This window comes from Rhinatrema bivittatum, chromosome 17 (assembly GCF_901001135.1).
Source record: "Rhinatrema bivittatum chromosome 17, aRhiBiv1.1, whole genome shotgun sequence".
NCBI classification, from domain to species: Eukaryota; Metazoa; Chordata; class Amphibia; order Gymnophiona; family Rhinatrematidae; genus Rhinatrema; species Rhinatrema bivittatum.
This window is the reverse complement of record NC_042631.1, coordinates 22253441-22276852: the sequence shown is the minus strand read 5'-3', so window position 1 is coordinate 22276852 and position 23412 is coordinate 22253441. Positions and strand designations below refer to the sequence as shown.

Here is a 23412-nt window from a genome sequence, read left to right as displayed (position 1 = left end):
CTCTGATTTTTGCCCCCCTCCCCTACCTCCAACATGATAAGCCCCGGGCAAATAAAGTTCTCTTGGTGGCTGAGCTGGGTGGGAAGACTCCCGTGAGGCTCTTTCTGCCAGCAGGGGACGCAGCATCCCCCATCTTTCTCTCTCTTTCCTTCTTCCTGGAGCTCGCCTGCATTCAGACACCCCCCCTCCCCCCGCAATGCGCCCGAGCCCTGCCAACCCTGTCAGACCCAGGGCTCGAACCAAAGTCTCCTGCTGCATCCCCCCTTAGGGCTGTGCTGCTCTCGCCAGAGCGAGGGGCCCCCAGTCTCACACCTTAGCCAGGTGGGGTTTCAGGGTAATGAAGATAGATAGGAACTGCACATGCGCATACTGGAGGCAGTGCAAGCAATGTTCCTTAGGTTTCATGTCCCATTGCGTTTATGTTACTGTTCTACATCACTTGTAGTCTTATGGAAAGAGGCGATTTATAAATCCAATCAGTAACTCTCCTGCATACTCCTTAGGGCAGGGGTCCCTGAGGACCAGTCTCACGGCAATAAACTTTTCTTAGGCCTCAGCTACTGAAGAGCCATCAATGATGAAATTCAATCTGTACTTTTTTTTCTCCATTTATATTTTATTAAGAATTTTGGTTTTTTCCCTCTGACACACAGGTGTGGAGAAGAAAGATAAGAGCTCTGCAGTATCAAGAGACAGCCAACGCGGGCCTCAGCTGGACAACACTTGTTTCAAGCACAGTTAAGACTTTTCAGACAGAAACGCCTCCTACTCCTGGGGCTGGAGGGTGGGAAACAAATCTCCTTCACCGTGTTTCTGAAAAACGGACGGGCGAGCCTAAGACAGTTAGGACACTGACTGGGGCCGACAAAAGACCATCTGATCCCTCCCCCAGTTAATGACAGTGGAAGATCTGCAGCAGTAAAGTGATTTTGGAACATCCATCCAGAGTATCCAGCACGGTTTACGACACAGGGGATAGTGATCCATCATACCAACTGAGCATACATCCAAGCAAGATGGTCCTGCTGAACGCCGGATGAGTGCATTTCTGCGAGTATTAATTCTTACCAAGTTCTCGCAGAAATTTGTTAACTCCGCTTTGCTCAGTGTCCGGAAGTTCTTCCAAATACTGCTCAACCCTCTGCTCAAAGAGCCCTGGGGAAAAGGGAGAGCAGAAATCACGGTTCATTCTCCCTTACATAACAATGGCGACCTTCACAAATCAAAGCCAGCCTCCTCCCATCTTTACAGACTGACAGCAAGAATTAGTCCTGTCCTTTATCTAGTACAATATGTATGACAATTGCATTTACCTGCTTATCAATGCAATTTTACAGTCAACCAAAAGGGGAGGAAAGAGGGAATAAAAAATATGCAAAATAAAATTCTCATGTATGCTTTTTTCTGATTCCACATTTCACTTGAGCTTTCGTCTTATTCTGTTGAAATTCTTTTTGCTCTGCTCCTGTGCCGTACGACAGAAGAAGATTCTCTATTTTCAAGAGAAGTGTTGAGTCATAATGCCAAGTCAACAAGAAACAAACAGTTAAGGCAAAGCAAAAAGTTACTAATCTGTAATGGGTGTTCTCTGTGGACAGCAAATCACCAGACACACGGCTGGGCAACACCCGCCTGATGGTACCGAGCTTGCCATTCTCTCGCAAAGCTTTCTAGGAGAAATCTTCAGCTCCACTGGGTATGCACAGCAGTTCCTGTGCAACAGCAGCGTGCCTCAGCCTGGTCATTAAGGTAATGAGCTCAGATCCAGAAGGGGAGGAGGAGGGCGGTGTATGTGTGGCTGGTGAACTGCTGTCCTCAGAGAACACCTTCCACAGGTAAGTAACTGTGTTTACTCAGGATAAGAGGTTCAGTCAAACTGGGACTCCCTTGCTAACAGCTGACCTCAAAATGAAAAAGGAGAAAGATACAACCTCCACCCACAAACTATTTTTTCTGGCAGGTTAGAACTCCCTTTTTTCATATATATTTTTTTAAATAAAAGGACGGAAGTGGGGCACTAACCATGAAAAAGAAAAGATTGAAGAACAGACTGTCCAACTCTGCTTTCATGTTGGGAGTCACTGTCTAAGCAATAATGGTATGTGAATGATATGCAGCCTTGCGTATCTCTTCAGCAGAGGTTCACCTAAGATGGGTCACTGACACAGCCATGACCCTGACATGCCTTCTAAAGTCAAACCTACCTGAGAATAAGCAAAAGATATGCAATCCGCTATCCAATGAGAGTTGTCTTTGATATAGCCATCCCAATCTTGTTTGAACAAAAAGAAACAAAACGCTGAATAGACTTTCTAAGGTGTTTAGACCACTCCAGGTAGAAGGCTCTCTTGCAAGCCTTTGTTGGCATGGGGCTTTGTGAAAACGTTGGTAGAACAATTTACTAATTAAGGTAGACATCTGATGTTAATTTGGGTGCAGCCCACTAGCACCCTGTCATGATAATACTTGGTATAAGATGGATAAGTTACTAAGGCCTGTAACTCACATAGTAAAAGATGGCACATCCAGGCTGCCCAGTAGAGATTCATCCAATTTAGAGAGATGCACATATAAATCCCTTATACAACCCAACACCAGTTCTCCCCTTCTCCATGCTTTTTACTTTTCCTCTTAACCCCTTTCATACTACTGCCTTCTACAACTGTCCCATGCCTTTCTAAATTCTGCCACAACGATAGCCTCCACTACCTCCACAGGCCTGGTCAACTTCAGCTTTGCTTCTTACAAAACCAGTACTTAAGCCAATAGCCAGCTCGCTTCTCTTTCTTATTACCAAGTTTTGCAATAGTCTACACAGCAAGCAAGGTCCGCGATGTGGTTAAAAAAAAAAATTGGCCTCCCCATGCTCACTGAATTTTGGATTTTAACCACAGTCTTTCCAAGCAAGTCACCCCCAACCATTCTTGGAATCCCAACACTGTGTACCACTGCTGTTCATGACTATCACCACTGCTCCCTAAAGGTTTTCTTAGAAGCCTCATGCAATCATACTATGGTTGCTTAGGGCTGTAACCACTGCTCTGGGCAGGTTACCCCAATGCTTGCTGTTTAGAATCGTTACATTTGCTCCATGCAGGTTAAGCCAATGCATTCTGGAAGGCCCTATTGAAATCATACCATTGCTGCTCTGTGCATGTCATCCCGACTCTGCCTACTGAAGAGACTGCCACCAAAAATGTGACTTTCCCGGAACTTGAGCCCACAGGAAGCTGTCAGACTATGACCTGGTTCACCCTGTGCCAACATAAACCTTCAACACGTTATCAGCACAAGAATATGTGGAGGCAAGAGGAGATTCACTCAATGCATCAAGAGGAGTCACGCCAGACAATGCAGGCTGCTCAACAATCTTCATTTGTTTAGCAATTATTTATTTATTAGATTTAATATTTTGCCTTATCCAACAAACTCAAAGCAGATTGCAACAAACCATAAAAATCAATAAAGAAATAATAACATAATTACAAAATAAGAACTAAAAAACCCCAAAATACTCCCTTACCCAAATTACAGACAATAACCATAAACTAATAAATTAACTAAGTATGCCATCTACTGGAGAAAGTACAGAGAAGGGCGATCAAAATGATAAAGAGCATGGAATGGCTCCCCAATGAGGAAAGGATAAAGATGTTTGGGCTGTTCAGTTTAGAGAAGAGATGGCTGAGGGAGGATATGATAGAGGTCTACATAATCATGAAAGGACTTGAACAGGTAAACGTGAAACGGTTATTTACTCTTTCAAATAACAGAAGGTCTAGGGGCACTCTATGAAGTTAGCAAGTAGCGCATTTAAAACAAAATCAGAGAAAATTATTTTCACTCAATGCACAATAAAGCTCTGAAATTCGCTGCCAGAGGATGTGGTTAAGGCAGTTAGTATAGCTGGGTTTAAAAGAGAGTTTGGATAAGTTCCTGGGGGAGAAGTCCATAAACTGCTATTAATCAACAGGGAACAGCCACTGCTTGTTGCCGGCATTAGTAGCATGGGATGTGTTTAATGTTTGGGTTCTTGCCAAATACTTGTGACTTGGATTGGCCTCTGTTGGAGACAGGATACTGGGCTTGATGGACCCTTGGTCTGACTCAGTATGATAGCTTATGTTCTTATCCAGCTGTATCCTCCATGTATGTCTCTTACATCCCATTCTCATGTAATCAGTTATACATCCTATCCTCTTACTCTCTTCTTTCTTTGCAACACAGCTGTTCTATTTTAAATTTAGCTCACTTCAAGTGGAAAGCAAGCTCTAGGAATGCCTGCCCTTGGTATGGATCCTAGAGCGACTGACTGGGTAAGAAACTGGCTGCGTGGGAGGAGACAAAGGGTGGTGGTAAATGGAGTTTTCTCTGAGGAGGGGGCTGTTACTAGCAGTGTGCCTCAGGGATCAGTTCTTGTCAACATTTTCGTGAGTGACATAACGAAAGGTTTGTCTTTTTGCCGATGATACCAAAATCTGTAACAGTGTGGACAACCAGGAATGAATAGAAATCATGAGAAGGGATCTAGCGAAGTTAGAGGAATGGTCTAAGGTCTATCAACTAAGATTTAATGCTAAAAAAATGCAGTGTAATGCATTTAGGATGCAAAAACCCAAGGGAAAGGTACAGTATTGAAGATGAAATTCTTCTAAGCACAAAGGAAGAGTGGGATCTGGGGGTAATTGTATCTGATAATCTTAAGGTGGCCAAACACGTGGAAAAAGCGACAGTAAAAGCCAGAAAGATGCTTGACTGCATAGGGAGAGGAATAGTCAACAGAAAAAGGGAGGTGATATTGGCCCCATATAGGTCCCTGGTGAGACCTCACTTGGAATACTGTGTACACGTCTGGACACCAGACCTTCAAAAAGATATAAACAGGATGGAGTCAGCCCAGAGGATGGCTACTAAAATGGTCAGTGGTCTTCATTCTAACGCATATGGAGATAGGCTTAAAGATCTAAGCACGTATACAGTAGAGGAAAGGCAAGATAAGGGAGATATGATAGAGATATGTAATTATCTGAAAGATTTCCATGCACAGGAGACTAGCATCTTTCAATGGCAAGGAGGCTCTAGAACACAGGGTAATGAGATGAGGGGGAAAGGGAGTAGACTCAGGAGTAATCTTAAGAAATATTTCTTTACAGAGAGGGTGGTGATTGCATGGAACAGCCTCCCACTGGAAGTGGTGGAAACAGAAGCATTATATGAATTCAAGAAAGCATGGGATAAATACAGGGGGGGATCTCTGAGGAAGTGATAAGAATTAGAATGCTAAATTAATTGGCTGGATGGTCAGACCGGATAGGCCATAAGGTCTTTTTCTACCGTCATGTTTCTATCATCTCTGCCCATAAAACAGCTACCTCTTGGCGAGTGGAGGTTATTAGGTCACTGATTATAGGTGGATCATTTGGATTGGTGGGGGGGGTGGGCGTTTGGCCCATCTCTACTGCAAACAAACAATAAGATAAAACTGTTAGACTTACTGGTTCAGAACCTGAAAATAAATCTGCTTCATGAGGGGGGGAAAAGAAAAAAAAAAAGCACACATATCAAATTAACCTATACCTTTTGCTCTGCATTTTCTGAGCTCTCTGTCCTGAATAAAGCCAGCAAACATTTGGGATTCCATGAAGACCTCTAGGAAACGGCGAATGCTCTTGGAAGCCACCGATTTGCGGAAAGCTTCCCTCTGGAAGACGCGTTCTCCCTGTTCATTCTGAGTCAGGAAGAGCGAATAGTGGCCGGTCGTCTCCACAAAGAACCGGATGAAAACTTCCGAAACAAGTCCGTTGAGGTTGCTGCACTCTGGAAAAGAAAGGGCAATCACGGAGTCAATCGTACTGGAGAAAATCTTTATGGACGGTTCACATCTCAGGAAGTTTATGTCAAACAACGTAACCTATCCAACTGCTTTACGTTATTAGCACCAAAGCAGGAACATTTTTTTCCTTCCCCACATTAGCAAGTGTCACATTACCGTATGATGCCAATCAAGGTACGCCCTACATTATTACTAGTGTTACCACTACTGCCTAACAATTCTGTAGCGCTAGCTCAATGTATGCAGCGCTGCTCAGTGGCAAACATACAAGGTAAGAGAGGCTTTGGGAATTTCATTTATTAAGAAAATCATTAAAAATTAATGAGGCAATCAGGGGTTAAGATTCAGAAGTAGCTTAGGAAAGGTGGGTCCTTTAGACAGGATTTAAATAAGGCACCACGTACCAGCTCAGGAAGACTATTCCAAGACACACACGGTGCGGCCAGGTGGCAAGCACGGAGTCGGGAATTGGCAGCAGAGGAGAAGGGCGCAGAGAGGCGTGGCTTGCTCGATGAGCGGTGTGCACAATGAGGTAGTACAGAGAGAGAGAGATAAGAGAGGAGAGGTGGTGAGGAGCTGCAGAGTGAAGGCTCTTGCAGGTGAGTAGGAGAAGCTCGAACGGTATTATGCAGGAACGGATAGGAAGCCATGGTAGTGAGATCTGAGAAGAGAGATGCCGCTTTTCCCTTGACGGAGGTGGGTTCCTCTCAGGCTGATAAATCAAGGGATCCAGAGTACCTGAACCTAGGCACCTCAGTTTTAGGCACATACATTTCACTGAACCTTTAGCTGAAATTAGGTGCCAAAGATTTAAGCTGAAAATGTGTCCCAACATAAGGACTTAATTTTAGGCCTGCTATTTATGCACCTAAATGTAGGCAATTAAGTTACGTGACAAGTGCTGGAAATCAGTGCTGAGCACCTCACTTATCTTCCCCGCCGTGACTTGCACACTTATTAGGATCCTAAGTTTAGGCACTCGGCTCTAGTCAGTTTTCAAAGAGGCACAATTAGGCATCAACTATCAACATTAGGCGCCTAAGCCCTTTTAACCTTGTTTCTCCCTAGCTACAGGAGGAGACAGGAGATGGACAAAGGGCAGGTGGTGGTCTGCTTTAGAGAACATTTCCTCTTTCCTCTTATCTCCTTCTCCTGGAGATTACGCTTTTCTTCACTGATTTGTTCATTTAGTGCCAGTTTTGAATCCCCGTTTCTGAATTTCCTGCTGATCAGTGCTTGAATGAATCTGATTTGAAGAAGGAACACAGAGGACAAGGCTTTTGAAGAACCAACTCTGAATCGCAGTAAGCCTTTAAAAGACACAATACATTAAAAAAAATTAAATAAATAAAATTGCCTCTCTCTCACTTTCATCTTTGAGATGCTTCGTATATGTAAGGGCTTTGCACCAAGTGTGGCTTTCCTTAACGCTAAGAGCGAGGAGGTCAAATGTCAGAGTAGGTTCCCACTTGTGGCAGTAGCATGTCCCTTGCCTTCTCCTGCATGCCGCCCTCTCTGCGCAAGGCGTGGTGGGAAGAGGACACATCAGCGCAGCCCTGGCTTGGCGAGTTGAGATCACCGACCAAGTTGCTGCATTGGTGCATCCTCCTCCTGCTTTTACAATTAAAACTCTTACAGCTTAGTTTCCCGTTAAAGGAAGGCACACCTGCTACGAGACGCTTTATACTGAAGAAGCAAGCCTAAAGCCACCCTCCTGAAAGGTTAAGAATTCGTTTTAACCTGAGGAGGCTCTTACCATCGTCTGAATCGCTGTCTGAATCCTGATTAATCAGCTCGCTTTTCCTCTCCAAAGCCTGCTCTAGAGCCGCCTGCAGTTTTCTAGGCAACAGCGTATCTTCATCATCCGTCTAAAAAAAAAAAAAAGACAAAAACAAGAGGGCTCCAAGTCGGCTTTGCTTCCTGTTTATGACTCAAGGATCTTTGCTCTGCAGAGGTTGCCACAAGTTACAAATGCTTAAGCCAATGAGTAAAAATAACCAGCGAGGGACTTTAACCCAACCAAAGAGAACGTAAGAATGGCCAAGGTGGGTTGGACCGATGGCCCATCTAGACCAGCATCCTGCCTCCAACAGCGGCCCCAGAGTTATTAGTAACAACCAACAGACCCGAACCAGAGACTGAAATAGCTGCTTACACATGTAACAAGGGCTTTCCATCCTGTGTGCAGGTAAAAGCACAGGTTTACTGTGACCTGCATAGAGCAGAGGGCATTCCCAAGCGTGGGAGGGAACGTTACGATGTGCGTAGTTCTGTCAGAAGACACACCCGGAGAAAAAGCAGGCGCAAATATCCACAGGCACGTTTTCCATTTTGCACTAAAATGCTTGGTTTCGAAAATGTCCCACTTATTACTTAAAAGTGCTTGTGACTGTTTTTGCTTAGTATAATCACGGACCATTTTAATACATTAAAGGACAGCTTCCCCTTTAAGTGGACTAAAGAGCTCTTGAGGTGTCTTGGAATTAAAACAGCAGTGGCTTGAAATAAGTTTGTGTGTACGTCTTTGGGGTTTTTTTGCATAAATTATTTGATAAAGGCAGCCTAAGATGTTTGCCTGCAGCTGCCTTTTGAATTGATGAGCGAGGACTCCCCTAGTGCAGACCATTCGAAGCCTAGCCAGTGCCTGGAGCTTCTATCCAGCACTATACTGTTTAAGGTAAGTTTTTTATTTTTGTATTTCCATGAAAACATAAAAACTTTTGGCTTTGCGTGAATAAGTATGGGCTGATGACTGAAATATTTATTCATTTATGTATTTAAAACTTTTATATACCGACGTTCAAATGGATATCACATCGGTTTACATAATAACAGGGGCCCGCCTACATAAAATTGTGAAAGGAAGCAGGTCTCACGGGGGTCTGCATGTCAATATTATAGCCAAGTTGAAAAACATTTTATGGACGAGTTCCTAAATTTACTTGAAATAAGTTATTCCAGCCAAGCTACGCTACTTTGATCTCTTCCGTCTCTCAAGAATTGGAATCTTGGTCCAGCTACGACCTGACATGGCTCAGCGGCAGTCATTATTTTGCTATCTATTTCAGTAGAAATATCAAATAAAATGCTTACGTCTCTGCAGACAAAAAGCATTCGTTTTTTGTAGAGATGCAGTCTGCCATGGATGGTGCGAAATGCCCTTTACCAACCTAGATTACAAGAAGGTTTGGCAGTGCCAAATTTTAAAAAGTTATTATATGGCATCTCAGAGCGGCAAGCTAAACCTAAGGTAATGTAATGGGTCTAAACTAAACAGGAATTACTGGGGGGGATATCCCACTTGGTCACTATATTTGGATACCTAAACAACTTAAGGTGCCTAGGGAACTGAATAACCCATATATCTGGTTTACAGTAAAGCTTTGTGATTCACAAAGGGCTAGGCTGTCACCAGGAGGAAAATACTCATCTTTAACACCAATTAAATATAATAAGACATTTCTCCCAGGACTAAAATCAAAGGCCCTGATTTTCAAAAGCATTTCCATGATTAAAACCGGGTTTTACATGTGTATATGCACTTTCGTGTGTGCAGATGGGCTTTGGAAAATTGCTAAACAGTATGCTACATTTGCATGCCTAACTCCTTTGAAAATTACCTCCTAAGTTGTTTAGAAGATGAAAATCCCAGCTGGCTGAGGGTAAAAGATTTAGCTATGTGCAGCTGCAACACATCTTAGGCAATAAAGAAGTAAAACAGAATTTGACTCCTTTTGAAATGTTGAATAGCAAGAAGCAGAAAAATAAGGGGCTCATTTAACTCACTCTTGATGAGAAAATCGAAACATATCAGGGCATGGGAGAAGGCCTTGAGTCAACATATAGCAAAGGACAAATGTTCGGACAGCTTTGAGAGAGTTAACTAAAAATCCTTGATCTCTGCAGATATTACCCCATTTAGACTGCACAAGATCTACCTGTCAGTAAACGCAGGGTGCTGGCGTAATTGTGGGTACATTTTTACATATTTGGTAGCAATGTCTGTAGTGAGGTTATGTTGGGAGAAGGTAATACAATTAATTTGTAAGATGACAGAGGCTAAATTAAATAGGGACCCTCTGTTGTTTCTATTAGGAGCTATTATACCGGAGGTGACAAGAGAAAAGAATACATTAATCACACAATGTATAGCAGTGACCCGTTGTGAGACTGCAGTGTCATGGAAAGAGACTCACATGCCCTTGGAAGAATAGTTGATGTAGCGTATTGGGAACGTTTATTTTATAGACAGACTTACAGCAATGCGAAAAGGTATACTGCAACAATTTAAGTGGGTATGGAAAGCATATGAGAAGTGGTGTGCTAAGGTGACATAAATGCGATTGTGATCCATATATTAATAGAATCATTAACCTATCTAATATGTGCTAGCAATGATTTTGGGAAGGGGGGAGGGGGAGAAGTTTACTGTTGGGTGCTAAAGGGATAAGGCTAAAAACAAAAACAGAAGAAAAAAAAATTGGATAGGTGAATGAGCAATTGTATTTTGTACATCAGAGGTTCCCAGACCTGTGCTGGAGGACCCCCAGTCAAGTTTTCAGGATCTCCACAATGAACATGCATGAGATAAAATCTGCAGGACAGATCTGGGAACCACTGATGTACATGCATGTGGTCTAAACAAATGTAAATACATTTCCAGCAGGGACATCATTTGTATTACTTGCAAGAAGCATAGATGCACGGAGCATGCATGCATCAAGTTTGTATTCTTGTCAAGGATATGAAAAGGCTGTAGAATAGTAATATTAGGAATTTTTTTCAGGAGAGAGAGAAAAGGGAATTTGACCCAGCAGATTCCGCCTGCTCCTTTGTACCTTCCAGTTCAAATGGAACTGGGTTGGGATCTGGCACCGTGAGGCTTCACGAATGACCTGCGGCTGCACCATGGAAAGCTGAAATCATAATGTTGGAGGAGGAGCTACCATGTTGGTACAGAGCTAGGCCGGGCCACCCACCCTCCCCAGGACAGACCTGCCTTCATTTGTAATTACTCAGGGGAACTATTTTCCCCCAAGGTGGGCTGGTCTGGATGCTCAGTAGCAATGTTGTGCCGTGTGATTCCTGGCTCAGGGTTGGGGGAGGCTCACAGCCCTTGGGGAGCTAAGAGTCCCAGTCGTTGTACAATGGTAATGCCTACTAGCTGGGCTTAGGGCCTATGGCTACAGAAAGAGCCTCAGGACAAGGACTGTGGCTGCAATGACTGCCCTAAGGGTGTTGGGAAGGGGCGTAAAATGATGGGACAAAAAGCTTTGGGAGTTACGAAGGAAGGCTTATGGTGCCAAGGCCGAACAGGGGCTGGCTCCAATTAAGGTGGAAGCCCAATGAAGCAGAAGGAAAACTCCAGGGTAAAAAAAAAAAAAAAAAAAGACACCAAGATGGTATTACAAAATGAAGTCGACAGGTACAGAAAAATGACATGCCTGTACCCTTAACCCCTTTCCGGTCCACCCCGAATATATTCGTCAGTGAGCCTATTGTGTTTTTTCTCGTCCTGAAAGGGGTTAAGGACATACAGTTTAAGAAAAGCCAAAAGTGATGGAGAAGCTGGAAAGAGGATGCCAGCTACAAGACATGCTTTACCTGTCTAATGAACCGATCTGATCCTAGATCCACCATCAAGGCCTAGGTGAAACAAAAGCAGAGGACAGACAATGAAACTGGATTACTATAAACATATGCCGGTGATCAAACTGACTTGCTCTACGAACCGAACCTCAGTGGCCCATAATATGCAATAGTTATTCACCTGTACTGTGACTTGCTGGAGCTAGTCAATATGAAGGAAAAATTAACTAGCTATGTGAATGAATGTTAGCTACAGATATTAAAAATTATAATTAATATGAATGAAATATATCTGTAATTTGACTATGATTGTGAATTTTATATTTAATAATAAAATTTTGGTAGAGATAAGACCTCAGTATTGGCAGGAGATCTGTAACAGAAACTTCTTGTGGCCAATTGGTCCAGTCACTGGTCTTATAATCTCTAATTTTAAACTTTTAATAAAATTACTTAAACTATTTTATTAAATGCAATTTTAATTGTTGTTCAAAAGGACTGTAATTTTTTAATTATTATTTTTTGTTTTTAATAAAAGCTGGATACGTGTCTCTGAACAGTTTTTAACGGCACTATTAAACCTGAATTGGTTAAAAACCATGAGGCTCTTTAATTACTGCAACAATATTTACTGCTGAAGATTTTGTTGAAAACTGATGTTACAATGTTCATAAGGTTAACAAAAAGTTTGTATGACTGATGAAACTATGTTGCAGCGATTTGTTGAAAAATAATGTTACTTCTGTAACTCCTCACTGCTTGCTTCGTTGAAAAGTGCTTTGACTAAACTGTTCATAAAGAAAAGGCAATCATCTATGCCGTTTAAATGGACTTGACTGTCTCAAAATTAATTTATGCCTTTATGCTGTTCATCAATTTATGCTGTTCGTCAATTGCTGTGGCAAAGTGTCGTATCTACTGTCAATGCTTAGCTGACTCTTCAGATGGTAACGTATCCCAAAAGCAATGTATGCAATTTAAACTCTGTAGCTAAGCTTATATTGAAACTTAGCAATCACATTTCAGTCTCATGACTTGATGACCGGGCGGATGGTAACTATCACACCGCCTCATACTTAGTTGTAAACCCCGACAAAATTGAAAACGACCCGATTGTTGCAGAAAGAGTTTTCTCTTCAAGAATTAGTCTGCCCTGAAGCAGCGTTTTTGGCGAAACGCCGGCCGCATTGGCGGCGGTGATTAGACCCCCAGGGTCTGACTAACGACAGACTGGTGAAAACTTACAGCGTAAACGGCTGCCAGAAATCCAAGATAATCCAAGTCAAGTCCATTTAAACGGCATAGATGATTGCCTTTTCTTTATGAACAGTTTTGTCAAAGCACTTTTCAACGAGCAAGCAGTGAGGAGTTACAAAAGTAACATTATTTTTCAACAACTCGCTGCAACATAGTTTCATCAGTCATACAAACTTTTTGTTAACCTTATGAACATTGTAACATCAGTTTTCAACAAAATCTTCAGCAGTAAAAATTGTTGCAGTAATTAAAGAGCCTCATGGTTTTTAACCAATTCAGGTTTAATAGTGCCGTTAAAAACTGTTCAGAGACACGTATCCAGCTTTTATTAAAAACAAAAAATAATAATTAAAAAATTACAGTCCTTTTGAACAACAATTAAAATTGCATTTAATAAAATAGTTTAAGTAATTTTATTAAAAGTTTAAAATTAGAGATTATAAGACCAGTGACTGGACCAATTGGCCACAAGAAGTTTCTGTTACAGATCGCCTGCCAATACTGAGGTCTTATCTCTACCAAAATTTTATTATTAAATATAAAATTCACAATCATAGTCAAATTACAGATATATTTCATTCATATTTATTATAATTTTTAATATCTGTAGCTAACATTCATTCACATAGCTAGTTAATTTTTCCTTCTTGATTGTATACTAGTTATATCCCTTATTTTTGTTGGCTAGTCAATATGAATACAGCAATAGGAACATAACAGCAGAAACAAGACCGTATGGCCCATCTAAGTCTGCTCATCCAGCCAATTACTTTAGCTTTATAATTCCCATCACTCCCTTAGAGATCCCCTGGGTTTATCCTATGCTTTATTGAATGTGTCATATTGGAACTTTGTGCAGTATATGGAGGTCCAGGCCAGACTAGGTTCCTAATGAGCATATGGCTATCCACGATGGAGTAAATTTTCAGAGTCTTAGTTGTGAGAACTATACCTGTAGAAACGGGGTTTATGTGGTAGAATGGCTGAATCCATTGGCGTGGATTTTCAGCAGGCTGACCGTACACGCAAAGTTTTACAATGCACATACTTTTAGCCGCAGTAAAAAGAGTCCTTCCTGGGAGTGTTACTCATTTGGGAGGGAAAAAAAAACTACACAAAGTTTTAAAACAAATGTACATGCCTAGCTGATATGTGCACCATTACATCACCATTTCAGATGGAGTTAAGTGCATGCATGTACTTTTTAGTCTCGAAAGCCAATATTCAACTACAAAGTAGGCAGGTGCCTTGGTTTTGATTATCGGTTGGATTTGCACAGGCTAAAAGTAGGCGCACTAATGAAAACTTACCCCATGCAGCTGATCCTGTGAGCACCCCCTCCTCAACCCACCTAGCACCATGAAAGCATGGACGCTTCCACACAGTCACTGTTATTGTGACCATCCCATACCCCTGTCTCCTGGCAACAGCAACTCTTACCTCCTCCACGGGCAGGTCTTTCAGCTTTGGCAGGGAGCTGGAGATCAGACCAACAAGGAATGGAGTGGGGCAGCAGACGATGTCAATCATAGAGGAAGGGAGGACGGGGATGAAAGTGTGCTGCCACGAGAAGGGGTAGAGCAGAGCTACCACGGCATGGGAACAACTGGAAAGGGTGCTATAAAGGAAAGGATGACAGTCACTGTCGTATCATCACTTGCACTCATGTCACTGCAATTATCAGCCTAATGAAAGAACAGGGCAAAACAATAACTCAACCTCTAAACATATAGACAAGGAGGATGTTTCAAGCATGAAGAATTCAGCTGCACTGAAGGTATAAATATGGCTTTAAAAATTATCCCCCACAGGGGGACACAGCCTTCAAAATTATGCAGATTGTTGCACGGGCCAGGGGTACTTTTTCCTGTGGACATTCAACCAATCCTCAAAGTGCAAGCATGCTCTCTCTTAGGAAACTGCCAAAGGAAAAAGCGCCTGCAGAAATCTCTACCTGCTTCTCCCTGGCACAATGATACATATCATTTGAAAATGCAAAATTACGTGCATGGTTACTTCCCCCAACTTAACCCCTGCCCTGGGAATACCTGCACGAAAATGCAGGTAAAAAGTAGGCGTGTGGTGGAACACCTGCACACTAGGTGTGCAATTCTCAAAGTTCGTTTAGCCAGGTAACTGGCCCTTGGAAATTGTCCTAAAGATACGTTACTGTGTGCATTTGTTGCATGGAGAAGACAGCTCACTTTGCAATCACCTGCAGGAAGGAACAGGTTAATTTCTTTGTACTGCAAATCTTTGTCTTGTTGGCCAAAGTTTACAAATATTATCTTATGTAGAAAAAATATAGAGCTGTTGTACTATGCTTTGCCATTAGGATTAACAATGAAAGACCACATCAAATGCAGTACACGCAGTCCAAATCTATTTTACTTTGTTTTTCTTCGGCCTGTAGGTGGCAGCTCAGTTCCATTCATTTCTGCAATTACTCAGCCAAAAAAAACCCAAAACAAAACAGAACAGCATCTGAACCAGTGAAAACATTGCATTTTGATTAGTGATGATAATCTACATTAACATTTGCCTTCATTCCTCATTATATAAAACCAAAACCATATATTAAAAGTGAACTTTTTGGGGTCCCATTCAATAAGGATTTTTTTCCCATGGAAAATAATAAAAATACGTCTGCCAAGTGGTATCAGCAGTGAGGTACGCATAGAGAAGCTGCATTTGGGCATGAGGAAATGAATGCAGAATAATCCTACTTTAGATATCCTGCTTGCAAACAAGCTCTTATTGCTGAACCTCTCTTTCTTCTTCACATCACGGTTCACCTTTGCTATTTATTTTGTGAGGTCTGACATATGGTTATGCGGTGCCGTAACTCGCAAGGATGCATTCCCAGACCCACGAAAGCAAAAATGGTCAAGGCAAAATTCGGGGGGGGGGGGGGGGGGGGGGAATCAGTGCAAATTACATTTCACTGAAGTTTTTTCCAGCCCTGTGAACAGCGAGAGCCCCTGCTGAAGAGCACACCAGTTAGGGAAAGAAGACATTCCTAGAAGCGAGAGGGCCCAGCAATCTGTTCTGTGCGTGAGTGTCAGTGCCCTCAGCTGTGTCCTGTTCCCACGCTTTAAGACTTGCAGTTTCTGGCCTAGGCCGTCCCCTGCACTAACTTTCCCGACTGAGCGGCCTATGGACTGGGTCAACCTGCAGTCAATTCGTAACAAAGGGCGAGGGCACCGTGGCTACATTAGCTGTAACTTAAAATTGCTTTTTTTTTTTTTTAAAGAAAGAAGCAGCAGGACTCCCACTGGAGGGACTCACAATATCCAAGACTTTAGTCTAGATTTTTCCCCTTTTTGAATAAAAGTTCATGTGTTTATCAGGATAATTAAGTGAAGCCCTAGAAGTGTTTTTTAAACATAATTTATTTATTTTATTTATTTAGCACTTTTATATACCGATTTTCCAGTAACAGTATTACTAATCAAGTCGGTTTACATTCTAAACAATAACCATGACAAGAGGATGTCTTACAATAAACAGGTAAAGTGAACTTGGATAAAAATAAAGGGGTTAACAACATAAAGTAACAGATATGGGGCCTAATGTAGGCTGGAGTTACGAACGGGTGTTGGGCATAAGGCTAAGTTTTTAATATTGCTCTCTGGGGGTTACCTATGAAAGGGATCATAGGTTGGAATAAACATAAACATAAGACTTTGGTGTATTACTTAGAAATGTTGAGCGGGTTGGCCCCTTCCCAAACTTCAGCCCTAGGCCTAACATACTGCCCCAGCTCTCTCTCTCTAGCCCCCCACCCCCATGACTGACCACCTCTCTATCTCACCATTCCCTCCCACCCTTTCCCTGTTTTCTGCTCCCCTCCCTCAGCAAGACCTCCAGCTCGCTTTCTCTATCCCATGCCCCATCCCCTAGATCTCTCAGGCTCAAACCCCCCCCCCCCCCACACACACACACACACACTGCTCCCTCCTATAGCTCAGCCACACGGGGGAGCTCCCATTTCCGCAGTCTCTTCGGGTCGGGTCCGCGCAGGCCAGTACCCATGGGTGCAGCTTCCATCTTCCAGTCTGTGCGGCCAGAATTCTGCAAGGCAAATGCAGGAAGGGAGCTCCGTGCAAATTCTGCATTACCCCAAATTCCCCCAGAAGCGATTTTGACCACATTACTGTGAAAATGGATTTCGGCAGGCGCTGTCCTGCAGAGATGGAATGAACCTGTGTTGAATCATTTTTATATAGTGTAAGCAAGTCTTTAAGGCTTATGGCCGGCTGTGATGTAGAGCACGATCTGAGCTACATCCTTGCTTACCCACTCTGATCTATAAATTTTGTGGATACTTTTCAAAGTTAAAGAAAAAACAAAAACCAAAAACCATGCCATTGTTGACTCTGTTGTTTCACACCCTAAAGTTTCTTTGGATGTGTGCTCTACTGCGTCCTAAAATTTTGTATAAGAACAAGATTCTGGACCACATGTACTAAAAGGAATTTTCCTATTTTGGGGAGCAGTTTTCAATCAGCCCATACACAGGCCGATACAGAAAGAAACGCGGGCGAGTGTCCTGAGCACACGATACAGTAAATAAAATTATTCAAATTAGGGCCCGCGGTAAAAGGAGGCGCTAGGGACACTAGCGCGTCCCTAGCGCCTTTTTGACAGGAGCGGCGGCTGTCAGCAGGTTTGACAGCCGACGCTCAATTTTGCCGGTGTCGGTTCTCAGACCCTCTGACAGCCATGGGTTCGGAAACCGGACGCCGGCAAAATTGAGCGTCCGGTTGAAAACCGGACGCTCAATTTTTTACTTTTGGGACCTCCGACTTAATATCGCCATGATATTAAGTCGGAGGGTGTACAGAAAAGCAGTTTTTACTGCTTTCTGTACACTTTCCCGGTGCAGAGAGAAATTAACATCTATCTTTGGGTAGGCGCTAATTTCTGAAAGTAAAATGTGCGGCTTGGCTGCACATTTTACTTTTTGAATCGCGCGGGAATAACTAATAGGGCCATCAACATGCATTTGCATGTTGCGGGCGCTATTAGTTTCGGGGAGGTTGGATGCACGTTTTCGACGCGCTATTACCCCTTACTGAATAAGGGGGTAAAGCTAGCGCATCGAAAATGCGCATCCAACCGCGGGTTAACAGTGCACTCCACTGGAGCGCACTGTACTGTATCGTCTGTTTGTGCCTTATTTTTCAGAGAGAGAAAAAAAAATAATTTGCATGCTTTCCCTTGGATACACAAATTAGCTGTGGATTTTGTACCTGCTTTTTCCTGCGGGCAGTTTTTTGGCTGGAAAAGAGTGCGCGTAGGTAAAAAAGGATTTCCTAATACCTTCCCCTCAAATCCTCCTGCCATGCCCCCGGACAACACTTCCTCTCAATCTGGCCAAAAGTGTGCACACAATGGAATCCCGCGCATACTAATAACCGGATTGAGTGAGGGCTTTGAAACCTGCCCTCCCGGCATCTACGGAGGAGTCAGCTTAGTGCAGGATTTCTTGGTGATCCCACAGCCACTCAGGTTTTCTTGTTCTTGCAACGCTGAATATGCGCAAAAACGAATGCGCGCTTGCCGAAGACCTGTATATGCAAATCTAGGCCCTGCCCGTTCATTGCGGATATCCCGAAAATTTGAGTGGCTGTGGGGTCCCACCAGGACAGATAGCAAAATGGATATGAAGAAAGTTCACAAGTAAAGCACGCTAAAGCCTTTTTATAACGCCTTGGAACAACCCGGTTGCCTTGGTGTGGCACATGCTTCCAACCTGTGTCTAGGACTGCGATGCTCAAGGCCCAATCTACATTTAAACTTATAGCTGTGCATACTGCACAATCACCAAGTCACTCCTACTGATTCACAGATTCTTGCATGCATAAAACTGTGCGTCTGGATTAAAGCTTGTTTTTAAAATACAGGCCTATAACAATCAGAATTTCCTGATATAATCAGGCATAGAGAGGGGGCATGATCTGGACCAGGCTGCTTTTAACATAAGCATGGTTAGGCCCTTAATAGGCATGAACATGTGGAAGCTTTTAAGAGGGAGATTCCAGAGGAGGAAGGTGCCCGAGCCTCCCACTAAAAAAAAGATTCAAGCGAAGAAATATTTCAGAAGGAGAAAGCAGAGAAATGTCTCATGGGTTTGGGCAATGCTTTCCACCTTTTTGCCTGAGAAAAGCTCCTGAAAATTATTATCTAGGCTACGTCAAAGAACATTTTTAGAATGCTAGCTATAAAACCTGCAGACTAATAAAAAAAAAAAAAGTAACCTATTTCTTAGGATTGGAACCCGATAAATTACATGTTTTACACATTACAAGGTAATTTCTCCTTGAGCATTTCTCTGTAAAATTCCATGAGCCACGGTCTTTGCAAAGAAATAAAAAAAAAAAAAAAAAAAAGCAGCTGACATGAGCAGGCCAACCTGAATAGCTGCTGCGGCGGTGAGAAAAGGCTTGCAGGGCTGGAATGTGCTTACATATGCATCCAGGAACAATAGTTACATTCAGAGTTACAGCATCAGATGCCCCGTGTGCACAGAAGAGAGCAGAGCAAGGACAGACCAGGGATCTCCTTAGAAGGATGCACTCCGCTGCTGAGGAGTTTGAAAAACTGCATAAAGCCAGCTAATTGTCAAGTCGCATGTGTGTGTGTGTGTGTGTGTGTGGGAGGGGTAAGGGCGACATTCTTACTTCCAAGGTGGCGCTACAACCTTTGCCTCAACTACCTTGCTAGCAGTACCAGATGAAACCTGCAAAAGATTTGTGGTCACATTTAGCATTTCTGCTGCAACAGTGCCTGTAAATACAGGATTTCTAACTCCCCCCCCCCCCTGCAGTCCTCCCTCCAAATCAGCCTCTCCTCGCGCATCCATCCCTTCCCTCTCCACCAGCCTCTCTTCTGAAGCTTTCTCTCCCCACCGCCAGCTTTCCCTTCTCTCCTCAACCATCCGTTTCCACTCTCATCACACCTCTCTTCCCCCTCTCTATCCCTTCTCCTTCATTCTCCCATCCTGAGAACATAAGTACGGCCAGTTTTCGCTGCTCCCGCCATTGCTGGGTTGCCTCCCCACGCTGCCTCTGAGGCCTCCTGTCTTGCTGTGCAGCCCCAATGCTGCCACCATGGTTCCCACATCACCACCACCACTCTACTGACATTCTGTGGTGCTCTCCCCCCCCCCCCCCCCCCCAGCAGCCCAACCCACCAAGTACAGCTGTAACCACAGAGCCTCCTCTCCAATGTGCTCTGGCCGGATGCACCAAGACAGCTGTCTTAATAATACTCCCCCCCAGCAATGCATGAACGCAACTGGATGTCGCATGCGTATCTCATGTTTTGTTTTTCTTCTGTATCCGCCTTTTGAATTTTAGCGCAACTGTCAAGTATAGCATAAAAAAAATAATCCTTAGTGAATCCCCACGTACTGTATATCTATGAGTACTCAGGAGGATTATACTGCAGTATCAATCTGTTCAAAAACATTACAGAAGTTTCAGTGTTTTGCCTTTTTGTTTTGTTTTTTTTAATATTAGGGAAGGATCGAGTGATCACGTGCATTGCAGAATGAAATGGTACCTCAAACGGCAGAGCCAGGCAGCATGTCCACAGGAGAGGTTTTCTACTGCAAAAATTAAATGGCGCAAATGCTATATTTCCACTGTAGGGATGTGCATTCGTTTTTGAACGAATGCAAACAAATTACAACACATGAGGCCACTTTCATATCACTTCGGCGCCGTCCTCCCAGGCAGACGGCACCATTTTTAAAAGTTCCGGATCCGGAGCAGAAGAAAACGGGCTTCAGTCCTGCCCTTTGTGTTTTTTTCCAGGACCTGGGGAAGGGGGCAGATGAAGGCAGGGATGGGAAATGCCCAGCCCCGGCAAATTTGAATGGCGGAGCAGGAAGTGCCCAGGGAGACCTAGCCGGATAGGCCTGGCCTTCAGGCTGGGTTTGAACCATACCGGAATGCAGGGTGGGGGTCAGAGAAACCTGGGCAAGCCTGATCCTCAGGTTAAACTGTGGAAGCACGTGAGGATGGCTGAGGGCCACCAGAGGCCTGGGTTTTTTGTTTGTTTTTGGAGGGGTTTTTTTTTTGTTTAATGTTTTTATTTGGTTTTATTTGGATCCCTACCTCCCCCAAAAAACAAGAAATAAACCAAAAGTTTTGGGGCTGCACATCCCTAGTTTTCACCTATACTACTATAGCAATGCTCTAATTTTTTTAAACTAATTTTTGGATTTTCAGCCTGCCTTTCCAATTGATGCTCAAAGTGTCTTACATCATTTTTAGAATTCAGGTACAGTAAGTCCTTGCCCAAAAGAGCTTATAATATAAGTGGGTACCTGAGGCAATGGGCGATAAATTGACCTGCCGTAGCTTTACAAGGAGTATCAAGCGGGGAAAAGTGTGATTTGAACTCGGGTTACCAGTCCATTGCTCTGATCACTAGGGCAATGCCTTCTCTTGAGGCATTAGCATCGTCGTTTGCCCCCTCTCCCTAAGTTGCTGCCATTTCTACGAGGCAGCTTGGCTTATTCAGACCACAAAGTCACAAAAAACACATTCCCGAAAACCCGTCATCTGCTCTGGCATATTTTTGTGGTTTGTTTTTGCAAGTTTATCACTGAACCTTGGTCTGACCCAAAACGATCAGTCAGTCATAAAGAATTCACCAAGAAACTCAAAATAAATAGTGGGCTGGCCAGGGCTGGAGGATGCGGAAAAGGCAATGGTCATGGGCCATGCAAAGCCCGGGGGGGGGGGGGGGGGGGGGGGGGGGGGGGGGGGTGGTAGTCAAAGTCAGCCTGCAATGGTGACACCTAGTGGTCAAACTTAGCAACCACAATTGCAGGGTTTCAGAAAGAGGCCCGATGAACAGCTGTTACTTCAATAACAAGACAAAGAAAAAAAAAAAAAAAAGTTAAAACCTTGATTATTGGTCACATGGGAAAACCCAAAATGGAATGAATGCACACGAGCACTGGCAATGTTTGGTGATTTTCTTCGTTATCCATTGCTCGCCTCACAGTGGTTTTTTCCGGCCCGTTTCAGCATTCTGCTTGTGCACAACAACATGCAGGTGAATTCTCAATAAAGTGTTTGAACAGGATAAAAAAAAAAAAAAAAAAAGTTTAAAACGTTAACAGCACTTTCAGTCAGCCGACCTGAAGGCGAAAGCGTCGCACGAGAAGAGAGAAAGGGAGCCCACAAGCAGCAGAGCGCACTGTCCAGTTTACTTCGGAGCATGAATCTGTTTCTAACAGGAGCCATTAGGAAGAGCCGTCCTTCTGTATTTTCTAACATTCGTAACCACTACAAGAAGTGACGGGAATTTTCGAAGCAGGTCCGACATCTTTTATTGGACGGGGAAATGGGGGGGTAGAATTTCAGAAGGAAACCCGTTTTGTAAAACTGCCGCAGCCTCTTTTGGAGCGGGCGGTATACAAAAGCAATTTTAAAATAAATAAAACCAAAAGATTGTTTTAAAATCCGTTTCTTTGAACCGGCACTTAAACGGAAGAAGTTGAACTGCGAGTGACGACGTCAGACAGCGACTGCCCTCCTTTGCCGTTTTATACTATCCCCACCGGCTTACGCAAATCCCCATGCTGCTGCCACTGTTGTCGTTGTCCTGCCTCCAGCTCTTAGAGGCCATTTATTTATTTATTTATTTAAGATTTTTATATACCGACGTTCATCAGGGATATCACATCGGTTTACAGTGTAACTGAAGTTGGCGCCTGGGAAGGCGTTTTACATCGAACAGATATAACGAAGTAACATGAAACAAAAGAGGATGCGATTTACATCAAACAGATATAACGAGTTAACATGAGAACAAAAGAGGGGGGGAAATAAGGGCGAGGGATAATCAAATAAAACGTTATGAACAAAATTTACAGAAATTTACAAGTATATATAGAGTATCAATATATACAAAATATTCATAAAAATAGCAATGTCCTAGACGGATAATTGTGTAGAGTTGGAAGAGGGAGGGGAGGGGATGAGGTGGGGAGGGGGTGGGGGTGGGGGTGGATAAGAGGGATGAAGGGGTGGAGGGGGGTTAGAGGAGTAAGCGAGATAAGAGAAGAGGGGCATGTAGGACGGCTGAACAGAAGGGGGGCGAAGAAGTACCTAAAGGTGGGGGTGAGGAAAGGGGAGGAATACTCGCCACGGGCGAATACGCTCACTTACGCACCAGCTGCTCTCCTCCGCTGCTCTGGAAAAGGAAGCCCAGGAAGTTAGGATGGAGATTATCTTCCCGGCCAGTCGGCTTGCTCGTTTCCCTGCTGTTGGCTCTTCCGTGGGTTGAATTTTACTCTGAGATTCACCACGGCGTGTGAAAAAAAACCCCAACAAAACGTCTCTAGATCTCCTCGTTTTGGAAATCTGATGAATCAGCAAGATGATCTTTTCCTCTTCCGAATTAAATTTCCTGAGATAAATGTATCCCCGCTGGATCTTCCTTTTGAGATTATGCCCAAAACATTCATACAAGGTTTTTGCTTGTCAAAAAAAACAAAAACCAAAAAAAAAATACAGAATACAAGCAAATTTCTCTTTCCCGATCCTCCTCTCAATACTCAGCCCATGCCCACTCCCAAAATAAAACCTAGCTGTACAGTTACGGAAAACAGAGAATGCAAGGAAGAGGAATGCAGAATACATAGGGCAAAGTATAAGCTACAGAACAAAGGAGGTAATAATACTTCTGCACAAACCACTGGTGAGACC

At 43.4% G+C, this 23412-nt stretch overlaps 1 protein-coding gene and 1 long non-coding RNA gene across 4 annotated transcripts in view; one reads left to right on the top strand and one right to left on the bottom strand.

Annotated features, from left to right (window-relative positions):
- LOC115079076 overlaps positions 1–1372 on the top strand; it is a 121906-nt gene extending 120534 nt beyond the window's left edge. Inside the window, exon 5 of the long non-coding RNA XR_003853185.1 lies at positions 654–1372. This is a non-coding gene — a long non-coding RNA (uncharacterized LOC115079076). The remainder of the gene's footprint in view (positions 1–653) is intronic.
- ST5 (suppression of tumorigenicity 5) overlaps positions 1–23412 on the bottom strand; it is a 265906-nt gene that overhangs the window by 2020 nt on the left and 240474 nt on the right. For all 3 annotated transcript variants that reach the window (XR_003853184.1, XM_029582090.1, XM_029582089.1), the window contains 5 exons: positions 14120–14297; positions 11438–11479; positions 7590–7701; positions 5578–5817; positions 1069–1155 (listed from right to left, as the gene is read on the bottom strand). Coding sequence is in view for 2 of the 3 variants with exons in the window: in XM_029582090.1 (XP_029437950.1) it covers positions 1069–1155; positions 5578–5817; positions 7590–7701; positions 11438–11479; positions 14120–14297 (659 nt within the window). In the remaining variant the exon portion in view is untranslated. The remainder of the gene's footprint in view (positions 1–1068; positions 1156–5577; positions 5818–7589; positions 7702–11437; positions 11480–14119; positions 14298–23412) is intronic.